Source organism: Plectropomus leopardus, chromosome 21, assembly GCF_026936395.1.
Source record: "Plectropomus leopardus strain MGB_pleo_1.0 chromosome 21, ASM2693639v1, whole genome shotgun sequence".
NCBI lineage: Eukaryota > Metazoa > Chordata > Actinopteri > Perciformes > Serranidae > Plectropomus > Plectropomus leopardus.
Genome location: NC_142196.1, coordinates 11,818,529 through 11,840,443, shown reverse-complemented (window position 1 = coordinate 11,840,443; position 21,915 = coordinate 11,818,529). Strand labels below are relative to the sequence as shown.

Genomic DNA, 21,915 nt, shown 5'->3' with positions numbered 1-21,915 from the left:
TTAACCAATCCAAACATGAAAGACACAACCTCACACACAAACACACACACACACAGAGTGAGAGAGAGAGAGAGAGAGAGAGAGAGAGAGAGAGAGAGAGAGAGAGAGAGAGAGAGAGAGAGAGAAAGTAATTGCATACACTGTACATCCACAATAAAATGAAAGAGTAACAATTTGACCAATCAGTGACAAAAGAATTAGTGTTAACTCCACCAGAGTGAATTACAGGAGGTAAAATGTTTGCTCTAAATATTTAAAGGGGTGAAATGTGAAATTCAGACCATATGAAGTGTCTGGACATGGTTTTCAAATTTAAGGTGGCTGAGCCAGCAGATAGCAGCTAATGACGTGAACTCCACCAACAGCACAAAACCATGGCAACAGTGATGGCAGAGCTTACAGTGTTATCTAGAGGGAAACTGGAGGGTGGGCACTACACTTTTGGGAAGACACCGCCCTGCTATGAGTGTTAACCAACATATGAACACAGTGCAAAGCAGTTGCTATAAGTTAGCCAGTGGAATACACACATGCACAAACATGCACATGCAGCTTACCACATCAAACCACATAAAAAGGATTCGCATTCGCTTTTGCTAAAGAGGTACTTGTAGAAAACCTACAACTACCAGCATGCACCGTGCTGCAATGGACCAATAAATGCTCCTGCTGGTAGATGACACAATGCTTACTTGTCTGTTTGAAGTGATGGCAAACGGCTGGTAACGAGCGATCTTTTATTAGAGTTAAACGGTATGCTAAAACATGTTTCTGAAAACATTTTAGGTGAAAAATGGCAGAATAGGAACAGAATATTGGTTTCTATTTGATCAGCGTTGCTTAGTTTTACCGTTTGATCTCAGTTTTTTTCAGTCTCTGTTTTTACCACGTAGGATTCAGTATGGCATCCACTTCCAGTTTACAAATTCACTGTTGCAGCCAAACAAGGCACTAAAATGCATTTGTAAATCATTTTAGGCAAGAAGTAGGCACTGCAGTAACATAATCTTGATTTATATCTGATCAGCACTACCTAGTTGTTATTGTTATCAGAGTTTGGCCTGAGTTTGAGAGAGGGGGAGAGAAAGAGAGGGGCAGGATCTTTCTCTTGACGCACATCTATACTCTTTGTGTCTGTGGTGGTGGAATAGGTGGTGGGCAAAACCAAAATGTAGAGGTACAGCCTATAGGTTGAGCAACAGTTTGACAGTCAGCAAAACTCATTGGGAGGTGAGCAGGGAGATCTAGGCGCTGGCTAGATGGAGGGAGGTTGAACATTAATTGAACTTTATTTCATTTACACACACTACCCACATTGTAATGACACAAAGCTGGCTGAGAATTGGCAAAGTATCCCTTTAATGCTCTGAATGTTGCATATAGAACCTTTAATGAAAATTTTATTTTATAAAAGCATGGAGAGTGTTGCAACAATAGGCTCAGTGGTAGACAACGAAATTCTGACCTTAACCTTAAAAATGCTCTGAAATGAGTCAGTGAAGAGGCTTGCCAGTGAAAAGAACTGAACCGTGAGTGTGTGTGTGTTGTTTTTTTTTTAAAAAAACAAATCCAAGCCCTTGCTCTTGAAATCCACCAGTGGCATAGAGAAAAATATCTTTCCAACCGGGTTATTTGAAGGTTAAATACAAACCACTAAGTAATTACATATGCTTTTGGTTTAACACAAAAAAGGCAGAGCATAAAAGAAATCTAAGTAATGTGAACATGTGATTTTTGAGTTTTACCGTAGCCCTACCTCGGAAAATATTCAATTTTCGCAGAACAATCCAAATTTATGTCAAGTCTGTCTTTGTCAAAAGTGTGTGTTTTTAATAAGGCTCTAAATATCAGAACATCCCATTACCCATTATCTAAAACCTTATTATCAGCACCATTGTAGAAATAGACAATGCCTGTCACAGTGAATATTACATTTGAAAATTGAATATTTAAATGAATCCCTCACCTGTGCGACCCTTCTTATCAGCCCCATTGTGGGAAAAGACAATGCATTACATTAAAGTGAATATTATATTTCATCTCCGTCCTGTAGAAATTGCATATTTTTCGTTTAACCATTTCTTCCTGACATTGTCCACTTACTGTGGAAAATCTTTCTTGACCTTGTGAGCAAACAAACTCACTGATAATGTATCAGTGTCAACAATACACCGGCAACAACAGCGAAGTCTCTGTTTCAGTGTCACAATAAAAGTTTGATGAGCAAAGTTTCAGGAATTTATATTGAAATATTTGAATGTAGACCTTGAAGAAGGAACCAGTTACCTTTTTTTCAGCAGTGTGACGCACATGTGTTAGGTCCTGCTGCAGACGCTCCATCTCTTTGTTGGCATGGCGCAACTGGTCCTGGGTCTGTTGCCTCTGCTGTCTCTCTGTGTCCAGGCTGGTTTCGGTCTGATCCAGGGTTTCACTGATGTTGCTCAACATGCGTTCACTTGTTTGTAACTGAGGGCAAGAGCAGAGATAGAAAGAAGGGGAGAGATATTAAGAATAAGTACAGTTTGACTGGTTTGAACCTCCTCCAAAGGCTGAGAGAGGAACAGTCGCAGGCAGGCGGGCAGCTGTAGTGAGAGCTGAGGAGGAGAGGCGCACAAGGAGAAGAATGGGTGAACCGCCGAACAAGATACAAGCAGGAGGAGATGAAAGTATAATTTAGGGACGTTTGCCTCCGCTCTGTCTCTATAGCAGTGAAAAGGAACATCATAAAGGCTTTGTGCCAAGCTGGGGAACCCTACAGTTACTGCTTTGACTCAGGACCAATAAAAGTGCTCGACTACACATCATAAAGTCGTAGGACACTAACTGTAGACTAGTGCTTTTTAAACCTTTGAACAAGGCTCACAGAGAGTTGTGGTCTTTTATCTATGCAATCCACCTAAGAAAAGAAAAATATGCTATTATTGACATGGGTCCTTGAAAAACACATTTCCTTTATGTTACTGCGCTATTATATGTACACAAAAGTAATACTACTATTGTCATTAACACTAGGGCTGGGTATCTGGTATCGACCGAAATAACCTAGTACAAAGTAGCACTGAAAAATCTCCAGTCAAACATTATCTGCTTTTAATCCTTTTTGTACTTTTTGATCTGGAAAAAAAACAACTATTTGCATGGCTTTGCTTGCAGCCTATCAACACCATCATTTTTCGATTCACCAACTAGCAGCCAAGCCATACAGTCTGTGATGAGGTGAAATCTAGCACAGTGTTTTTGATGGAGTTGGCAGTTCAGTGTGCCAAGGTGCAACCAAAACGTCTGAAAGTAGGAGAACACTACAGACCTTTGCATACGGTGACATTTTAACACAATTATATGCTTCCACTGTAATGATAGGTATCAAATCATGTCTCAAAAGATAATAGGTATCAAATGAAGTTACTTTATACTTACTACTGATCTTGGTACTGTTATTTTAATGTTTTGAATTATACCTAGCCCATAATGTACACATACCCTTGGAATGGCAGTTACAAAGGGGTGCTGGTGTAAACAATTTGAAAAAGTTGGTTTGTCACTAATAACGTTGCACAAGTGTAAAAAGTACTGTTAAATCTATTGTCACTGTCACAGAGTGTGAGCCCCTGTTTAGTTGTGTTCAGCAGCTTCTAAGTAGAGGTGGATGAAATACCTATAATCCATACTTGAGTAAAAGTGCAGATATCTTACCAGAAAATTAATTTGTTAGAAGTTAAAGTCACCTATTCGGATATTACTTAGGTAAAAATCTTAAAGTGCCTTGTATTTACTGTACTCAAATTTCATTATATCAAATGTACTACAGTATTAAAAGTAAAAGTTACTAAAAAAAGACAGGTAAAAAAGGTGTTACGTCTTTGTAACATACACCACCTTAAAAATTGAACATATGTTGCGCTTGAAGAAAAACAAGGTCTTTTTTAATAGCTTAATTGAATAAAAGAACAAAATCCAGTGTCTCCCTCCTTTCCATTTCCTCATTCATCCAACCCTCATCTCCTCCCTGCCTTCTCTATTTTGTAGTAAGAAACTAAGATTCACATGAGAAATGTAGTGGAGTAAAAATGAAAGTTGACAGAAATATAAAAACTCAAGTAAAGTACAGCTACTCCAAAAATGCTTACAGTAACAATGTGTAATTACTTTGTTGCATTTCACTACTGCTTCAAAGTCAATTGCTCACTGTGTAACTCCTTTGGTTGGCATATTAATTTGGACGCTTTTTCTATAAACACACATTACATTAGTAAAAGTAAAGGACAAACAGACACATTTCTATCAGATTCAACCCTGTGACTCAGAGCCCAAAAACAAAAGCAAACACAATCTTAAAATGATCGCATTCAAACTGCCACCATCTTCAGAACACACCAACTATGTCAGTCAGGTGACAGGGACATTTCATTAGTGTGAGAAAAGTAAGGGCATACAGTAAGCATCTAAAATAATCTTTCAAGTGTTCCCTAAGTCAAGTAACAAAAGCGCTTTTTTGTTGAATATACTTTGTTTAGTTGGCTCCTGGGCACCCGCACCATGAAAACACTGGAAGCAGATGAATGACTTGGCTTGGTCAAGGACACAGTAAATGGGTTAATTTAAGCCTAAAACACATCACTGCCACGCACCACACTGATATACCTAGAGGGCGGCGAGAGGAGGAGCAAAAAGAAAGAGAGAGAAAGAAATACAGTGGGAGTGAGACACAGAGTGGAAGAGAGAGAATTACAAGAAAGAGCAGGAAAAGGACAACGAGAGAAACCTAAAGGCCATTCCATTCATCATGCGTATGACTCTTTAATGTTCCCATACATTACCATTGGTTCTCATTGGGGCGAGGGCGAGACTGGACAAGGGAGATGAGAGAGAAAAGAAAGACAAGAACGAAAGAATGATCGAAGTAAAAATAATGAGCGGACTAAAGAAAGAAATAAAAACAACATTTAACCCCTCCTCCACTCTCGCTCCTTCTCTTGGCTAAGTGAAATTCACACGAACACGGTTCTTTATTGTACAACAAGCCAACCCTCTGCGGGGCTAAGATGGTGGCGATGAGTTATTAAATATGGAGAGAGGGCGAGAGGGGGAAGGCGGGGGAGGTGGGGAAGAAGGACGGATGATTAACTGTGAAGGAAGTAAAAGATGAGGAGAATTCCCTGATGTACCTGACTGGGTTTGATTTAGAGAACGTTGCCCAATTCTGTTCCTTATTTAAGAAGTGCTCCCCTCCTTTGTGTGTGTGTGTGAGGGTGTGTGTGTGTGTGTGTGTGTGTGTGTGTGTGTGTGTGTGTGTGTGTGTGTGTGTGTGAGCATGAGCGTGAGCGTGAGTGTGAGAAAGTGTGTGTTACCTACTTTGCTTTGCAGTGAAGTCTGGCTCTCTCTGAGCTGTGTGTTCACTTGGACCAGCTGTTGTGTGTGTTGCTCCTTCATAGCCAAGGTTCCCTTCAGAGAGTCCTGTGTGGCTTGCAAACCAACCACATCCTGGCCCAGGTGCCTCAAATGCTCCTCTCTCTCTTTCATCTAACACACACACAAACAACAAAACAGTCTGTACTGTACATATACATATACACTACTTCTACATCCTGTAGGTTTTACTTGCCTTGTGTTTACACAGTCACCAAAAATGCAAACAAAAGTAGTTTGTTTTTTTGGGGTTTTTTTTCCAATGGGCTTTTGGTAAGACGCTTGAAATAAGTTTTGATGTTAGCACAAGCTGAAGAGACCTTTACGTTTTGTTTTACAACATAAAATATGTCAGTAAATACTCCACTCATGTATGTTGAAGCTTTTATGGCAGTTTATAGTAAGTAGTTCAATGACTACAGACAGCAAACACGGCTTTACAGCTTCATTGTGTCGGCAACGTCAAGTCAATTGGATTTATGCTTCAAAAATCATAAAAGAAGTGTTTATTTGTGAAGATTATCTTGCTAAACAACAAAAACAACAAAATGTGTGAGAATCAAGAATTTTTGTTTGCCATAGAGCTTATTTTCTGCAATAATACCAAAATGCAACATTAAAATCTGTTGGCTTTTTGCCAAGGGAACCAGGCTGATGCTAAATTCTGTGTTGGCATACAAAGAAAAAACTGATCCCGGCAGCATTCTCTAAGCATAAACAAAGATGAATGGCATAACAGCTTCCCAAAAATGAAGTGAAGTGACCAAAATCTTAATCACCTTCCTGGTGGCTGGCTGCGGTATAGACAGTGTAGGTCATAAACCCCACCCCCTCCATTTTAGCGGATGGTACATGAGCCAAACTAAAAGTAAAAGTAAATCTCAACTAAAAGTACATGTCAATTAAATCTTTCCCAAAGAGGTCTGTAATTTTAGGTTGTTCTTATCATGCTGATGTGTTCATTTTTTAAATAGGTTTGAGCTTAATTGTTTATTTGATGCTATAAAAAGGGTTTGTTATGTCAGCGAGTATATGGGCATAAACTCAATACCGCTGTTCCACTTCAAGGTAAAAGGTACAAGGTAGATTTATTTGTCATTTTTTAAACAAAGTTTTAGAAAAAATGAAATTACATGTGTCCTTGTAGCTATCTGGTTCTATCTGACCTGTGCAAGACCTGTGCAGCTCCTGTATTCAACATATTCTGGCTTTATTTTTGTACAGTTAGAAGAAGCGGAGATGTGTTGTTCATCCTTTTATAGACCTTATTACTTTAGTTGATTACACCTCTAACCTTGTTCAGTGACGAATACAGTAGCCCCTACAGATTCCCTCACATTTTCTTTTTCAGCTTTTTCTAATATTCTTATACAAACTAGAAATCTTAGATTTGGATAAGTACAAGAGAATACTTCGTGCCAAACATCTTGTAACAGTCTTTTGTGTGTCCCTCGAGCATCAGCTCCAACTGATCACTGTGGGAAGTCTGTCCAACACTGTTGTTGGCAGATGTACTAAAGATAATTCCATGTGAAAACAACCATTTATCATGTTTTGTGTGAGGTCCATTAGACTCTGATATTTTGTTTGACAAATGTTCAAACTCTAGTCTAACCACTGTTACATGATATTTATAGCAGCATGTAAAACTAGATATTATTCTAATTATCAACCTCGAGGATAAAACTATAACTCATTACCTACAGCACCAGAAAACACACAGATGTTATTTATACCTGAAAACTCCAAGAAAATAACTGTGTTACTGTACATATAGTGTTTGAGTTTATCGGGGGAAAGGGAGAGATTATTTCCAAGGAAGCAGACAGTGGTTGAACTCCTCACCCCGTGCATGAATGTGTTTGTGTGTGGGCTTGTTGTTCAGAACCCCTTGCCAAATCACAGCCCCTATTCATTAGCACTGTGTTAAATGAGCCCTGTGTTAGATTAGTAAGGAGGCTCCGCAGACAGTCAACACACATACAAACACACACATTTACATACACATTGCACACACACAACTAGATGATTTCAGATTTGTTAGACGGGAAGACCACATGCAGATATAACCACACACAATACAGACACACACGCAGTGGGTACCGACAGTGCAGTATCCTTCTTAACTTCTGATCTCTCGTCACCTCCTCTAACAGCAGACTGTGGTTCTGGGCCTGTGTCTTGGCACTGGCGCAGCTCACCTCTACCTCCTTCAGTGAGCTCTCCAGACTATGCAGTATATATATCATCCAACCCATTGTAACGGCGAGCTAAAGGTGGCCTTTTATGCAGTTAACTCATCTACAGCCTGGCTAATGGATGGTAACAATTATAAGCAATGGGGCAGCCAGTACTGCGACACTGAATTAAAATTACTCTTTTATCTGGATATTCCACCAATTTTAATGCGACTATTGGGAAATAAAATAAGTTTTACAAAACTGAGACAAAAGGGTGTGAATTTCAGCGCTTCCGCCAAGTTCAACACATTACGTAAGTAGGCAAAAGTTCATGTTCTTTATGTTAACCCTTCTATAGTGCAAGAGGGATTTCAAATGAAAAACAGTTATGAAGCAAGAGAGCCCATTTTCTACAAATTTTAAATATTATCACCATCAATGTTTAACCAAGTTAAAGCACTGATGTCTCCTAAAATTCAGTTCATGTAACTGTTTTACTGTGCTGTATGACTACGATTCATGCTGATGTTTCATAGTACATCCAAATGTTACAGACAAATCCATTTATACATGTCAACATCAATTTACATCTTTACATTTTTAACATAACTCAAAGGTGTGCATTTAAAAAAATATGTCTAAGGCCTACTGCCAGTCCTGAGCTCAGCAAGATCAAATTTAGCCCTTATTTTTAATGACTAACTTATAGTAACAAAACATGATCTTCCCTGTATGCATTTTCTTTCCTTTCAATGACAAAATGAAGAGTATGTACTTTAGTCTGTAACATGAAAAACGTGAAGCTTTTTTTTTTTTAGGTTTATGTAGCATTATACTATGACTCTGCAAGCAGCATCATTTACAGTCTTTTGCTTAACTTGAAGCCGTGCAGGATAGGTCAGACGTTTACACAAGTAAAACCCAATCAGGCACCTATATCAAATGATTACTTTAAAAAAAAAAAAAAAAAAAGAAAACGTTCTTATTCTTAGGTTCTCAAATACAGACACATCGTCATGGCACTGGGCATCTCGTGGACACACAGGGAACTCTTTAGTGTCTCTCTGTGACGCACAGCTTAAACACATTAATACTAGCTCTTTATGTGAAATAGTTGCAGTAAGGTTTAGATAACTTGGTCTCTTTGGTGAAAGTCTGGTTTATCTGACCCATCCACCTCCCTTCTCTCTCACCCTATGTGAACTTTTTCACTCAAACTATATCAGTTCAGCACCATCAAATGTGGATGGTTTTACATTGGAGTTGAAAGCCTGGTGTGTTTCATAAAGAAACTGAAGGTTTCTTTTTCTTTCTTTTGGCGTTTATACCACAGGCTAAGGACCAGGCAAAGCGTTGGTATTTGACAACCTGGGGATGAGAACACGCTGGAAAAACCCTGTTTGTATCTTTATTGGATGTATCAGGTAAACCACACAATTGGTTACTTTAGTATATTATTCCCGCTTGTTACATTTGAGGACACAACATTCTTAACTTTGCCCTGGTACTTCATGAGATAGTATTTAGTAGAATAATACATGAAAACTGTTTGTATCCATTTGCAGCGTAAGATATCGAGCACCAAAGTTTTGACATCAAAGCTGTAAGAAAAACTGATGTATATGTATCTAAATTAAGTTGTCAAATCAGATATGTTAATTTAAGTTGGTGAGCAAGTGGCAAATGTAAAAGATATTAGAAATACTGATTATTCATTATTGCAGGATGATTTGGCTAAGAAAAGCATGTGAGCACATGAAGTTAATGATTTAATAGATGATGCAGAAGAGTGTGAATATTGCCACAATGTTATCAATGCGGTAACTGCAGGAAAAGAAAGTATAGCACTTTAACGTAACTTAAAATATGGACCTTTTATATTTCTGTACAGAGTTTGAGTCCTACAAAAAGTAGCTCATGGTAAACAGAGTTTGGCTATTACTTCAGGGTGAAAGTTAAATGTCCTTAGTTTTATAACCAGTGTTATATTAAGGGCTGTGACAGTCTCCAAATGATCTAGTCACTCTTATGTTGCTTCAAATAGATCAAATAGTGATAATCTGTTATCTGTCACTTTATAAAAGCCACATAAATCTTAGGGGAAAAAAACAACTCTGTTACATATGGTATACAAATAGGGTATCTAAAGAACCTTTGTTCTTATATTATTCATTCTAATTTCTCATCAACCTAGTATTCATACTATAATTCATACGATAATGTACTTTCCACAATCCCACCCACTGTATGGTCACTGCTATCTATCTATGAGGCAGCTAGTTAAAGATCACAATGTCTGTCAAAATCCCTCCTTTAGCCCAAGGTCTTTACGCCACTGACTTTCAGAACTCCATAATATTGTTACATAATTACTACATTACAGGGACTTTTCTCATCCCCAAATCTGCCACCATCAGAGATGATTAAAAGTTCCCATGTGGTCTGTGTGAAGTCTTAATTCTCCAGTGGGGGAGTATGGGACCTTGGTTGGAAGTCCTGGAGAAAGAATATCAGATTTTGATTTTATTTCAAATTAGTGCTTAAGCCCTAGACTTTCATATTAGTAGAGTCCCTATTGAGAGAGAAACCTCAATCTGATCAAGTCTCATTACTTTAGCAATTAAGGTTTCACCCCTGGGGTCCTCCCCTCAGCTCCTGCCCCCCCTGCCTCCTCCTCCTGTCTCCTCTCCTTTATTCTCTCCTCCTAGCCATCATATGTTTTTGCCACCGAAGCGGACAAGAGGAGAAAGGGAGAAATGGCTTGCGCAAATCCTTGATTGGCCAAAGTCTATCCTTCGTCTAGGATTACGAATAGAAATGGAACATTTGAGGACAAAAGAAGGAGGGGTGAGATGGGAAGAGACAGAAAGAAAAAAAAAGAGAGAGATTGAGTGAGAGAGAGAGATGTGAGTTGCAGAGTTATGGGCACAGAGAGAGAGGGTGGCTAATATAATTGAATTAAAAAGATGGAGCGGGGCCATTTCTAAGCAGGTGGGAGTGTGGAGTGAGAAAGAGCAGGCGAGATATTAACTTCTAATAAAAGAGAGATTAGAAAGTGGCTAGGAGGACTGCTCTGTCTTTACCTGTGGGAGTGACGGCCCCCACATAACCTTTCACTGCAATATGCACACTGATATTGGCCGCCATATTCTGAGCATACCACACACAGACAGACAAATACATATACACAAATGTGCGTGCACATTTGCACCCAGAAGAACCACACATACAGTATAGACACACATAGATATATGTGACATTTGAAGAGACACGCACACACAGTCATGAGTGCAGTGTGACAGCAATGCATTATCAGCTCTCATTCAACGATCCAACAGGCGGCAGCCATCAGATAATGAAGACGCAGCTCTTTGGGAAGCCGCTGCTATACAGACAATTAATTAACTAATTGGTCTAACGAGCTCGTTAAAGCCGTGCTTTTTTGGCAGCCGGTGTGAATACATTAACAAGGCTAATTCAATTAAACAGGTGCAGATTTCACAGCTGCTTCTCTCACAGGCGCACACACACGTACACACACACAAATCCTACAGGTGTTGTGTACATGTTCGCTCCATTTGACTCTGATGTCTTTCTCAGCGAAACCTTGGCATTCGATCAAAAGCATAATGATATGCAGATCAAGTGGTGTGTACTTTGTGTGTGCGCTCCTGTCAGTGCTTGTGCCTCAATGGGCCGCTGTGCCTTTGAATCAAAAGTACAGCTCAATAAGCTGTAGCAGCATTGGTAATCTGTATAATTGAAAAGGGTATAAAATAGGTGGGTGGAAAACTGATTGAAGCGCTATGATAGCATACTTAAATTAGCTAACAGAGTCCCAGGGGTCAAGCAATAGTGTTAGCCAAAGCCTCACGATGCAATACAATTTCTAATTTGCTCCAGAGCTTTTCAATATTATACATTCACATTATCTAATACATTCGTGCTGGCACTTGTGTGTATGACAAAAAAAATGCATGTGTGGAGTTTGTCCTCAAAACCCAGTGAAATGAAAAATACATTTTCCCACTTTTAATCCTGTGTTCCTGCGTTTAATTGTTTATCTCTTTTGATATGCAAAATATATGTAAAAAAATCACAGTAACATGGCATGACTTATTAATACACAAATTATACATTTTTGGAGTATCACTTAAAGAATTTGCAGAATAAAATAGTGTATTTAAAATTTATACAAACAAAAGTTTGTTTTTGTAATCTCACCTTTTGTCTCACTCCATTCATCTCCTCATTTAGTTGGTCAATTTTCGCTTCCTTCTCCTCCATCCTTCTCTCAAATAAGGCGCTGAGCTCGCCTCTTAAAGACACCATCTTGGCCTCAGCCTGGAAAAAGGTCAGGGGGTTCAAATTCATTCACTGTCATACAAAAAGCTGTGGCATGTGTACTATCCTCACTCAAAGATCCCAAATTGTGAAAAGGGACAAAAAAATAGTAATAAGCAACACTAATAAATCACAATAAAATGGAAAAAAAAATACTGCCCATTGGACTGCCTTTTTTTCTAACTCTGTACAAACAGAGCTGACATGCAGATCATGCCCATATACTGTATATGAGGATGGACAGTATGCACTGATTATACTCGTAGCACACAATAACGCACACAACATATTATATTTTGATGACACAGGACTTCTCTGAAGGTGTTAGGCTTGTTAGTCTAATGTGTGATCTCTGTATGTGTGTGTGTCTTTGTGTGTAAATATTTATGCATGGTGATTTGGGGGGTTTGGTTTGTTATGGCAGCGACCTCAGCACAAGCGCCCTCATAGGCTGACTAAAGCGCTGAGGTTGGTGGTTAGCTAAACTCCCATGGAGATGATACCACTGATTAATTTCCTCCATCTCCATCGCCTCCTCCCACCTCCCCCCAACCATAGGTCCTCCCTCTTTCCCTTCCCCCAGCAACTGCTGAATATTAAATCAGTCCCTTTTTTTTAATTTCAAGATAACCACGGTTCATTTTTCTCCAAGTGTCATATATCCATGACACGGTGTAGCAGCCTATATATTAGAGACGGCTGATGTGAGTTATTGTTATTGTTATCTTTTTTCCATTTACTGCCTGTGTGTCCTACTGTACACTATGCATGGCTAAATCATTACCTGCACGTGTGGTACAAATATCGAATAACAGCATTAGTAATTTGCAGGGAAATTTCCTATCATGACGGTTAGACATGATCATGTTGCGGCCTGAACAGCACCAAAAGTCTGTGTTTCACCGTAACATAAATATTGCCTGTGGTGGTGTGTTTGTTTCCTGCAAGTTTGTAATGAAGACCGTGTTTGAGTGTATATATATGTTTGTGTGTACAGAGAGAAGGAGAAGAGGAGTGACTCTATACTGCTGTAGTGTGTATAGAGATTTTGATTTTGCCACTACCACTTAGAGACTGATGTTAAAGAGGGAACTCAGACACACTGAAAAAAATACACAAGCAATCCTGGGAGCAATCCTGCAGTTTGTACAATATATATAGATACATATATATAGCTCTGTGTGTGTGTGTGTGTGTGTGTGTGTGTGTGTGTATTCTATGTGCAAATACACACTCAGGCCCTACCATGTGCACACATGCGGACACAAACACACACAGACAGACACACGCCGTGGGTGTCATCACTCAATGTCCCAGCTGCAAATGAAATCTCATTCTCTCTAACAATCTGAGTAGCCCACTCTGAAATATCTCTCTGCCTCTCTACCCCACCCCCTCTTACTTATTCTGGGTCTTCACTAAATCAAACCCAATTTTTCTTCACCAATCTGCACACCCTTTACTTCATCCTTATCCAAAACACATGCTCACCGTAAAAACATCACACGCACGACCTGCATGAGCTCGTTTGTGTTTTTGTCAGTGTGATCAAATATTTATTAGCCACTACATTTGCACATAAGTTAACACTTTGCTGTCCAATCGCTAGGCTTTGTTCTGCACCCAGACAATGTAACAACATCTACTCTCAGGTTGTTGTTTTTTTTTAAGCCTTTCTCCCTTGCGTTGTTGTGCCTTCCTATCATCATATTACGCCACATCACCTGCTTGCATAGCCTGGAACCTCGCCCAGGAAACTGGGGAAGTGGGAAGTGATTTGGAAAAATGAGGGCAATAAAAAAAAGCACAGGGATGAATGGAGAGATGTGATATAGGGTAATATGCTAACCCAATCAGCAGGGCTGCTGTTTGCCGACAGTATAATCAACATATCGGCCTAATGTCATTACAGCTATATGAGAAATAATATTGCGTGAAATGATATTGCGCGGCGTGTGCGTGCATTGCCTGTGTGGTGCACACATGAACGAGCTCACGCGTCCAGATGTATGTATCGACACTCTCCTTGCATAGACAGGCCTGCGCACTCACACACACATATGGTGACACAAACGTGCAAAATTCTGCATGTATATACACACTGCAAAAAATTATACTTTACACACTGTGTAGAGGCTTCCAGTTTTGCTTTCCTTCAGTGGTGAAATATTCAGATTCTTACTAAAGGTTATCACGACTACTTCAGTAGTAATACCACACTGTGAAACTCTGTTACAAGTATAAGTAATTTTACTTAAACTATTAAACTTACAAAAGAAATTAAGTTATTCAAAATAAATTGGAAAATGACATAGATGTTTTATAAAAAAATAGTTGCCAATTAATTTTCCATTAATTGCCCAACAGATAAATCTGATTGTTACAGCTGTATTTGTATAAACTGTTGGAAAGTTTAATTGATCAAAAACAAAAAAATATTTTATAAATTATTCTAGTGGGTTTTTGTTATATACAGTATGTAAAAAAAATCTTAATTTGCAAAGCAACTACGTAAAGCTCTTGGAAAAATAGAGTGAAGTAGAAATACAGAATTTCTCTCTGAAATTTAGTGGAGTAGAAGTCTAAAGCAGCATAAAAAGAATAGACTCAAGTAACTCGAATTTGTACTTAGTTGTATTCTACTACGGCTTTCCTTATGTTTCAAAAAAGACAGAAAGAAACGGCATTAAGATGAGAAGATTCCACTTGTTCAGAATGATTAATTTATTGATTACGCTATGATTGATATTGATTAGAGAATATTATTTCACCCCACTGGCAATTTATTTTATCTGTTTTAAGATAAGATTTTAAGAGGTAAAACTAGATTTATTTAAAAGGGTAGTTGGTTAGATCACTTCAAATCGATATTGTTTCACTTCACATGCACGCACACACACACATACATCTGCATATTCACACACACACACAAACACAGACTGCCCACTGGCTCTGACACAAGAGGATAATAGTTAGTGTGTGGCTTCCATATCCTGAATGCATGAGGCCGCTGATGGCCTCTATTGATGGACACTGGCGTGAAGCCATCACTCAAGTTATGGAGCTTTAATTGGAGACAGCATAAAACGATAAACCAAGAAACATGCATGGCTGAACAGCCCAATGTAAACCATTAATCATAGCGCAGGCAAAGACAAGTGGCCCCCACATACACACATGCACACACACAGACTTATGCACACATTCTAGAGGGTGCACGCAGCTGCAGAAGCACACACACACACAGCCCTTGCACCACACACCTTGCATTTGTGCGCATATTTGCGCACACGCATTCTGAGTGTGGCAGAGACAAGTGTCCCAGTCACATATTCTCATGATAGATGACCCATTTAACTTTGATTTCTGAGAGAAATGAGCTCGCCAGCGATACAGGGTTACCACACACACACAGACTTACTCATTCATTCATAATACACACACATAGATACTATACATGGACCACATATATGAACTCAGTGTACATTTAGTTTATATGTAAATAACAGCTTGCATTATTTTGTAGACACATGTATTCATGCCCTCTATTTTACTCTTTCACACATGCACGTGCGCACACTCTGCTGATACTTATTTGCATGTGAAGGGTTATAATATGGGGATGATTTGTGATATAAGCAATCAGAAGTGAAGTAATTCATCAGTGGTAGTGTCTAACACACATCGCTGCTGGTCATAAATACAAATCTACACACACGCACACATACACCTGCTTGTAAAATCGGCACAATCCCACAGAGGAGAGAATAAATCAGCACAAAGCTGGCGTGAAGGCAAAACTGTTAATAACATAAAATCACACAAATGTGCTCTCACACATTACATCTTCCACAAATACTTGGAAATTTTAAAAAAAGAAAGACAGAAACATGATATGTTTCAGGAATGTTTTGAATTACATGTAGCACAGAAGTATGGATTGAAATATTTAAGGGTATTTCTGTTTTTTTTTAAAAGTCTGACCTGCTGATACTAATTTCGTTTTCTTTCTTTCAGAGAACTATACATTTGATGTTTTTTTGTTTTTTTTGAGCTCCCAGTTCCCCCATCTCGAAGTCAATAAGTCTTGGTCAATTAGTTTTTGGTTAAAGGACTGAAATAAGTTCTGTGGGTAACACAAGTTTAAGAGACTTTCACATTTTGTTCTATTAAATCAAACGTCAGTAAATACCCCACTCGTGAACTTTAAAGCTTTTATGCATCTTAAACCAACAGTGGCTAATGCCCAAGATGGATTTACAATCTTGTTGTGGTAGGGATGCTAAGTCATGCCACTTAAGTGTAGTTTGTTTAAAGCCTATTGTGAGCTTTTCACTTCTGGCGACTGAAAAGTGGTGTTCTTTTGCAAAGCTTATCTTGCTGAACAAAACAGGTAAGTATCATAAACTTTTGTTTACCACAGAGCTTTTTTTCTGCAGTTACCCAAAATCCAATGGAAAAATCCCATAGGGTTCTTGATAAGGCAACAAGGCTAACTTCCACGTCAGCCTACAGAAAAATGTCATCCCTGAATCACTCTTTTTGGCTGCTGAAACCCTGCCTCAGGATTGTGGAACGTGATCAGATTATGTTATCATCAGGTATCAAGTATACCTCATGAAATATGAATATAAATATTTTAGCGTCATCCATTTACTTACATTAAATGGTTAGCATTAGCTCTTCCAAGTGAAACTTTTGAGCCTATTATTAACCACCCCAGCTGTCTTGACTAGTTTGCTAACCAGCAGACTTGGGTAGACCATATATTTGTTTTTATTGAGTGAAACCTCTAGGAAGCTAAGTGGTTTAGCATCTTCTATCCACTTACATGAAACTGCTAGCATTACCTTGATTAATACAAATTTAGGTCATATACACCAGTCTGCTAGTTAACTTAACACAGTAGCCTTCAAACCATATGCAGCATGCATGAATTCAAACTTTTGAGAATGGATTGCAGCTGCTCTGACAGTACTCAGATACTATCTGTGCTGCTGTTTGTGATGCGAACCATTGTGCAACACATGCATGTGAATTTGGGACTGACCAGCTAATCACAGGTGATGGCCAATCAAGCTGAAAGTCATATTATTTTGATCACTGGCTGATTGTTTGGTGCATCTCTACTATGTGGCCCTCTCCACATCTGCAAATCCTAGAAAACAAGTCATCGGTGCTGTCAGTGACTTTTTTGTGTTTTTTACGCACATAGCTGCTGATGTACTTACAAAGTGTTTTTACAATGTCTTTATGTTTGACTTTGTTTTATTAATTGACTACTCTGAATGTGAATAGTGACTTCATAATATGTAACTGTGCATTTCCATCTCATCTAGCACAAGAAAAAAAAAGAAAACGTATAAGACTTCCCATGTGACCTGCAAATGATCAAGAGACAAGAACATAATACCTGCACATTATGTTTATGATGACACGTTAGTGGAAAGCCATCAAAATGTTCCATAAAAGAAGGGAAATCCTCAAAAAGGCACAGAACCAGGTAAGGATAGGGAGTTTTTATTAGCAATTTGAGTAGACAGAGATGCCATTGATGTAGAAAGGAGAGGTTGGTGTGAAGAATTTTTTTTTTTGAAAAGATGAAATCTCACATTAAAAAGGGAAGATGAGAAGTGACTGCTGCTCTGACTGGAGTGAGTAGGTTATTTGCCCAATGGGAAGCAAGTGGAAGAGCTGAGAAAACTCAAGGTCTTCGTGTCAGTGGGTTAAACAACTCAGAAGACTGACATGGAACCAGGGCGAGAAAAACAGAAATTACAAGCATTTCTGTACAAGCTTTTCTGTCTGTAACGTTTCCCTATGTTTTTGTACAGACAAGTGGCTGCTGCCAAAAGAAAAGAAATCTCTGTTCCAGCTTCAGTCCCATGGGCAATTAATTTTTGCAAACTGATAATGTTGTAATCCAGTCCTTTTTCTTATTTGGTCCTTGATTGCAAATGTTAACACCCCAAAACCAACTGCACCCCACCGCAGCCACTGTCCGGTGACATATGAGACAGTGTTGATATTTAGACAGATGGATGGTGCATTAGAAGGATAAGAAAACCTTTCAAATACACACAAACAAGTACAACACGCGCACACACGCGTTCCATCCAGCGGTTGCAGCCCCTCAGCGCTCCTCTGTCCTCACATGCTTGGTTTCCCCATCTAATTGCTGCCATTCGTCAGTGTGTGTGTGTGTGTGTGTGTGTGTGTGTGTGTGTGTGTGTGTGTGTGTGTGTGTGTGTGTGTGCCAAGTGCTCCTGTACTTTGTGTTTTTGTGCTTCTTTCGTGATTCTGTCACTGTGCATTTACAAACAACTGTGGTGAAAAGAGAGAAAGTAACAAATAATCAGACAGACAGGTAAGAATGGGAAAGAAGAGAAAGACAGAAAGACGCAGAGAGAGAAACACGCACAGAGACATGCGCACGCACGCACGCACGCACGCACGCACGCACGCACGCACGCACGCACGCACGCACGCACGCACGCACGCACGCACGCACACACACACACACACACACACACACACACACACACACACACACACACACACACACACACACACACACACACACACACAGCTGTCACAGTGCCATAGGGCATACTAAACCTGTCAGCATTTAAACCTGCTGGCTTGTACTCTGGCTTGCCAAGTAGAATTAGTCTCACATAATATGCCAGCCCTTTATCGAAAGACAACAAACACTTACTTTAGTTAAACCATACAAATATTATATTTTAAACGTATACTTGAATGTTTTTTTTCCTATAAAAAATGTATAGATTCATACAGTAATCCACACTCTCCCCCCAGCCTGTATTTCCCTCTCAGTTTGCTTGGTTCTGGATGTTTCTGGGCACAGCTCGGCAGGTGAGGTCAGGACTTAAAACGTGGCGACCAGGTGCTAGACTGTAAGCGGTGAGCATCCAAGAGGAAGCTATGAAAATTGTGAAAGCTGTGCAAAAAAAAAACACAGATAACACAAAGCTTGTTCAAATAGGGGTGAATCTAGGGTTGGCGTTAACTCTCACACCCCTGACAGCTGAAGGAGAGTACGTGGATGAAGAAGGGATTCCTACAGTAGCTTGCAGCATATGTACAATCTATGTGGTCTCACACTCAACTCTTAAAATACCAATGCTCTGTCAGTGGCCCGTCAGGATCAGACACCAACAGACAGACGCCCCTTCAGCGTCAGTATGAGATGCTTTGGGCAACAACCATAGAATTAAGAGCGAAAGACAAGAGAGAAGGTCAAACCAACTCCGGACTCTCAATCAGGAGCCTGCTATATGTCTCGCGTGGAAAAACCAAAAGTCAATCAAGTCATTTAATAACAACATAGTATCCTAGTATGTGTAGCATACAATGCAATTGACATACATTACATGATGTTACATTATCAAAGTAACTTACATTAAGTAACAAACAGAGCTATTTTAAGCCAAAGCATGATTTTGTTTTCTAAACCTTACAGTGTGCTTTGTCACCTAAACCTAAGGAAGTAAGCATACAAACAAGTTTTTTTGACCTAAGTTTATTTTGAAAGAGACTATATGCATGTAACAAGCAGAAACTGTATATTTATTGTAAAAAAAACAACGAAAACTAAGCTTATCTCTAAATGAAAAAACGCATGTAATGAGCGTAAATTGGCATGCCGTCCCTGGAAATCCAAAACTGACACAAGAGGGGTACCTAGCGTGTCATATAATGATGGCGATGACCACTTACAAAGCGGTGATATTTGACAAGTTGGGTTGGTTGGTTAGTGAAAATGTGTTGGTACGAGCAATGTAGGGAGGAGGGGCCAAGTGTGTTTACTAACGTTAACCAGCAACTCCTGCATAGTATACAGTGCCTTTAAACACATTCACAAGGTCTTCTCAATAAAAGCAAGTGTTTTTGATATAACGTCTGAGGTGTTTTTAGCCACTCTTCCCACAGAGCAGATTCGGACAAATGGGAGTACAGAAAAACCTTTAAGAATCAGGATAAGTAAGCTGTAAGAAGTGTGTGTCAAAAAAACAAAAACAGAACATCCACAGCCTTGATCATTGGTGCAGAATCTTCCAAATAATTCTTCCGCATGGAGCAAATCAAAACTCTAAGTGCATAAAACAAGTTAATTGCAACTTAACTTGACTCCTATACATTTGATACTGACATGTAAACAAATGAGACTGATTGCGCTCTTTTGGGCAATCATGAAAATATGACTGTGTTGATGAATAAACCCGTTCAATGTGGCCGTTGTGTGTGTGTGTGTGTGTTATATGACAGTGTGCTTGTGTGTGTTTAATAAGGAGGTCCACATTATTACGTTTTTTTTTTCTACCACATGTACTTGTGTGTGTCTATGCGTGTGTGTATGTGTGTGTGTTCAACATGATAATTTGTCAGTTTATGTTGTGAGGGGGGCTAAACAGATAAGCAATCCACAGCTCAATCCTTCATCCTGCTCTGATTATAAATCAGCTGGAGCTCTCAGAAGCAATCAGCAAGAGCAATCTGCAGCCGGCACAGACACCTTATCAATCAGAGGGGGCCATCACACTGTCACACACACGCACGCGCACATAAACTAAAGAAATAAACACTCACATATTTGTACGGTCCTGTGTACACACACCCGTAGACACAAAGACAGGTATGCCACAATTGTAATTCTACATCCCCACCCTGCAGCCTCTTTCCTCCTTTTAAAACTTCCTTCTTCTTTGCTTTTTTTTTTTTTTTGTCTTGTGAAACGGGATCACAGTCGCAACAAGAGTTTCATCCAGCTAGCTGCCTGGCGGCCACGGAACTGTACAGAGCGAGACACATCACTCCTAATTACAGTCTGATATTAATAACAGAGAAAAATATTAATCTTGGAGGTAAACACTAAGCCGCTTAAAGGAAAATTGCAAATAAATCAGATTATCTTATAGGAATATCCTCCGAATGGGCCGAGGGGGTAATGAGAAACCTGGGCCCAACCTCTCTCTCTCTCTCTCTCTCTGTCATTTCCCACTCCCCATTCTCCTGCAGGATTGAAAAAGGTGTGACTGTGTGTACGTGTCTGGTTGTGTGTTTGTGAGCACATCTGTGTATTTATACAACTGCAGTGCGACCCCCACCCACCCACCTCCTCCATCACCACCACCACCTTCGCCAGCATCACCTCCCTCCTTCTCTGCTGCTGCTGTATTCATTTTTCACCTCCAATTTTATTTTTTCATCAGTCGGGGGGGCGCCGCCGAGCAGATTCAATTAGGTTCTGTGATTGGGCCGCTGGCATTCAGCAGGGTCATGGAAAGGTTAAAGAATTCAGTGGCACAAACATGATTATGGCTCTGTAGCATTTGATCAAAAGTAAGGTTTGTCACAGCAAAGTGGAGCCCCTCTGCTTCTTGAACTGGGACCACCAGTTCGGCCAGAGTGTGATGTGAAAGCTGTTCCACGTGTTGGCTTAGGTGATTCTTCCATTGAATGGTAATTACATGCTGAAGATGCTGGATATACAGCAGTCATGGAGAGATATACAAAGATATGCACACGTGCATGTGTGTGCACAAGTGTGGCACGCTGCTACACCAACAAGCGTGGAAACACACAAATATACATGCACAGAAACATTAATTCTATCTTGCTACCTCTCTCTCCCTCTCTCTCAGACACAGACACACACACACATATTCGGAGAGTAGCAGAGTAATAAAGCCCACCCTTGCAGTGAAATTAAAGCTAGTCAATGACACTACGTGCTGAGTACACACTAAATCATTTTTATACCCAGATGAAACAGCCAACATAATACCAGCTCTGCACATGTATCCAATATCACCTGGAGACTATGAAAAAAAAAACAACAACAAAAAAACCCCAACAACTAATCAAAAATCATATTGGATGTGTCAGATTCATGTCAGAACAAGAGATTGATACTAAATATAGGAAATATGGTACAATAACAGTGTGAGATCTTTTTATA

General features: G+C 39.5%; 1 protein-coding gene across 3 annotated transcripts in view; it reads right to left on the bottom strand.

The window, feature by feature from the left end:
- Window positions 1-21,915, bottom strand: part of LOC121960984 (uncharacterized) — a 163,996-nt gene that overhangs the window by 104,141 nt on the left and 37,940 nt on the right. For all 3 annotated transcript variants that reach the window (XM_088072334.1, XM_088072336.1, XM_088072335.1), the window contains exons 8-10: window positions 11,811-11,930; window positions 5,353-5,520; window positions 2,287-2,466 (exon numbers count right to left, since the gene is read on the bottom strand). In XM_088072334.1, the coding sequence (XP_087928460.1) occupies window positions 2,287-2,466; window positions 5,353-5,520; window positions 11,811-11,930 (468 nt within the window). The remainder of the gene's footprint in view (window positions 1-2,286; window positions 2,467-5,352; window positions 5,521-11,810; window positions 11,931-21,915) is intronic.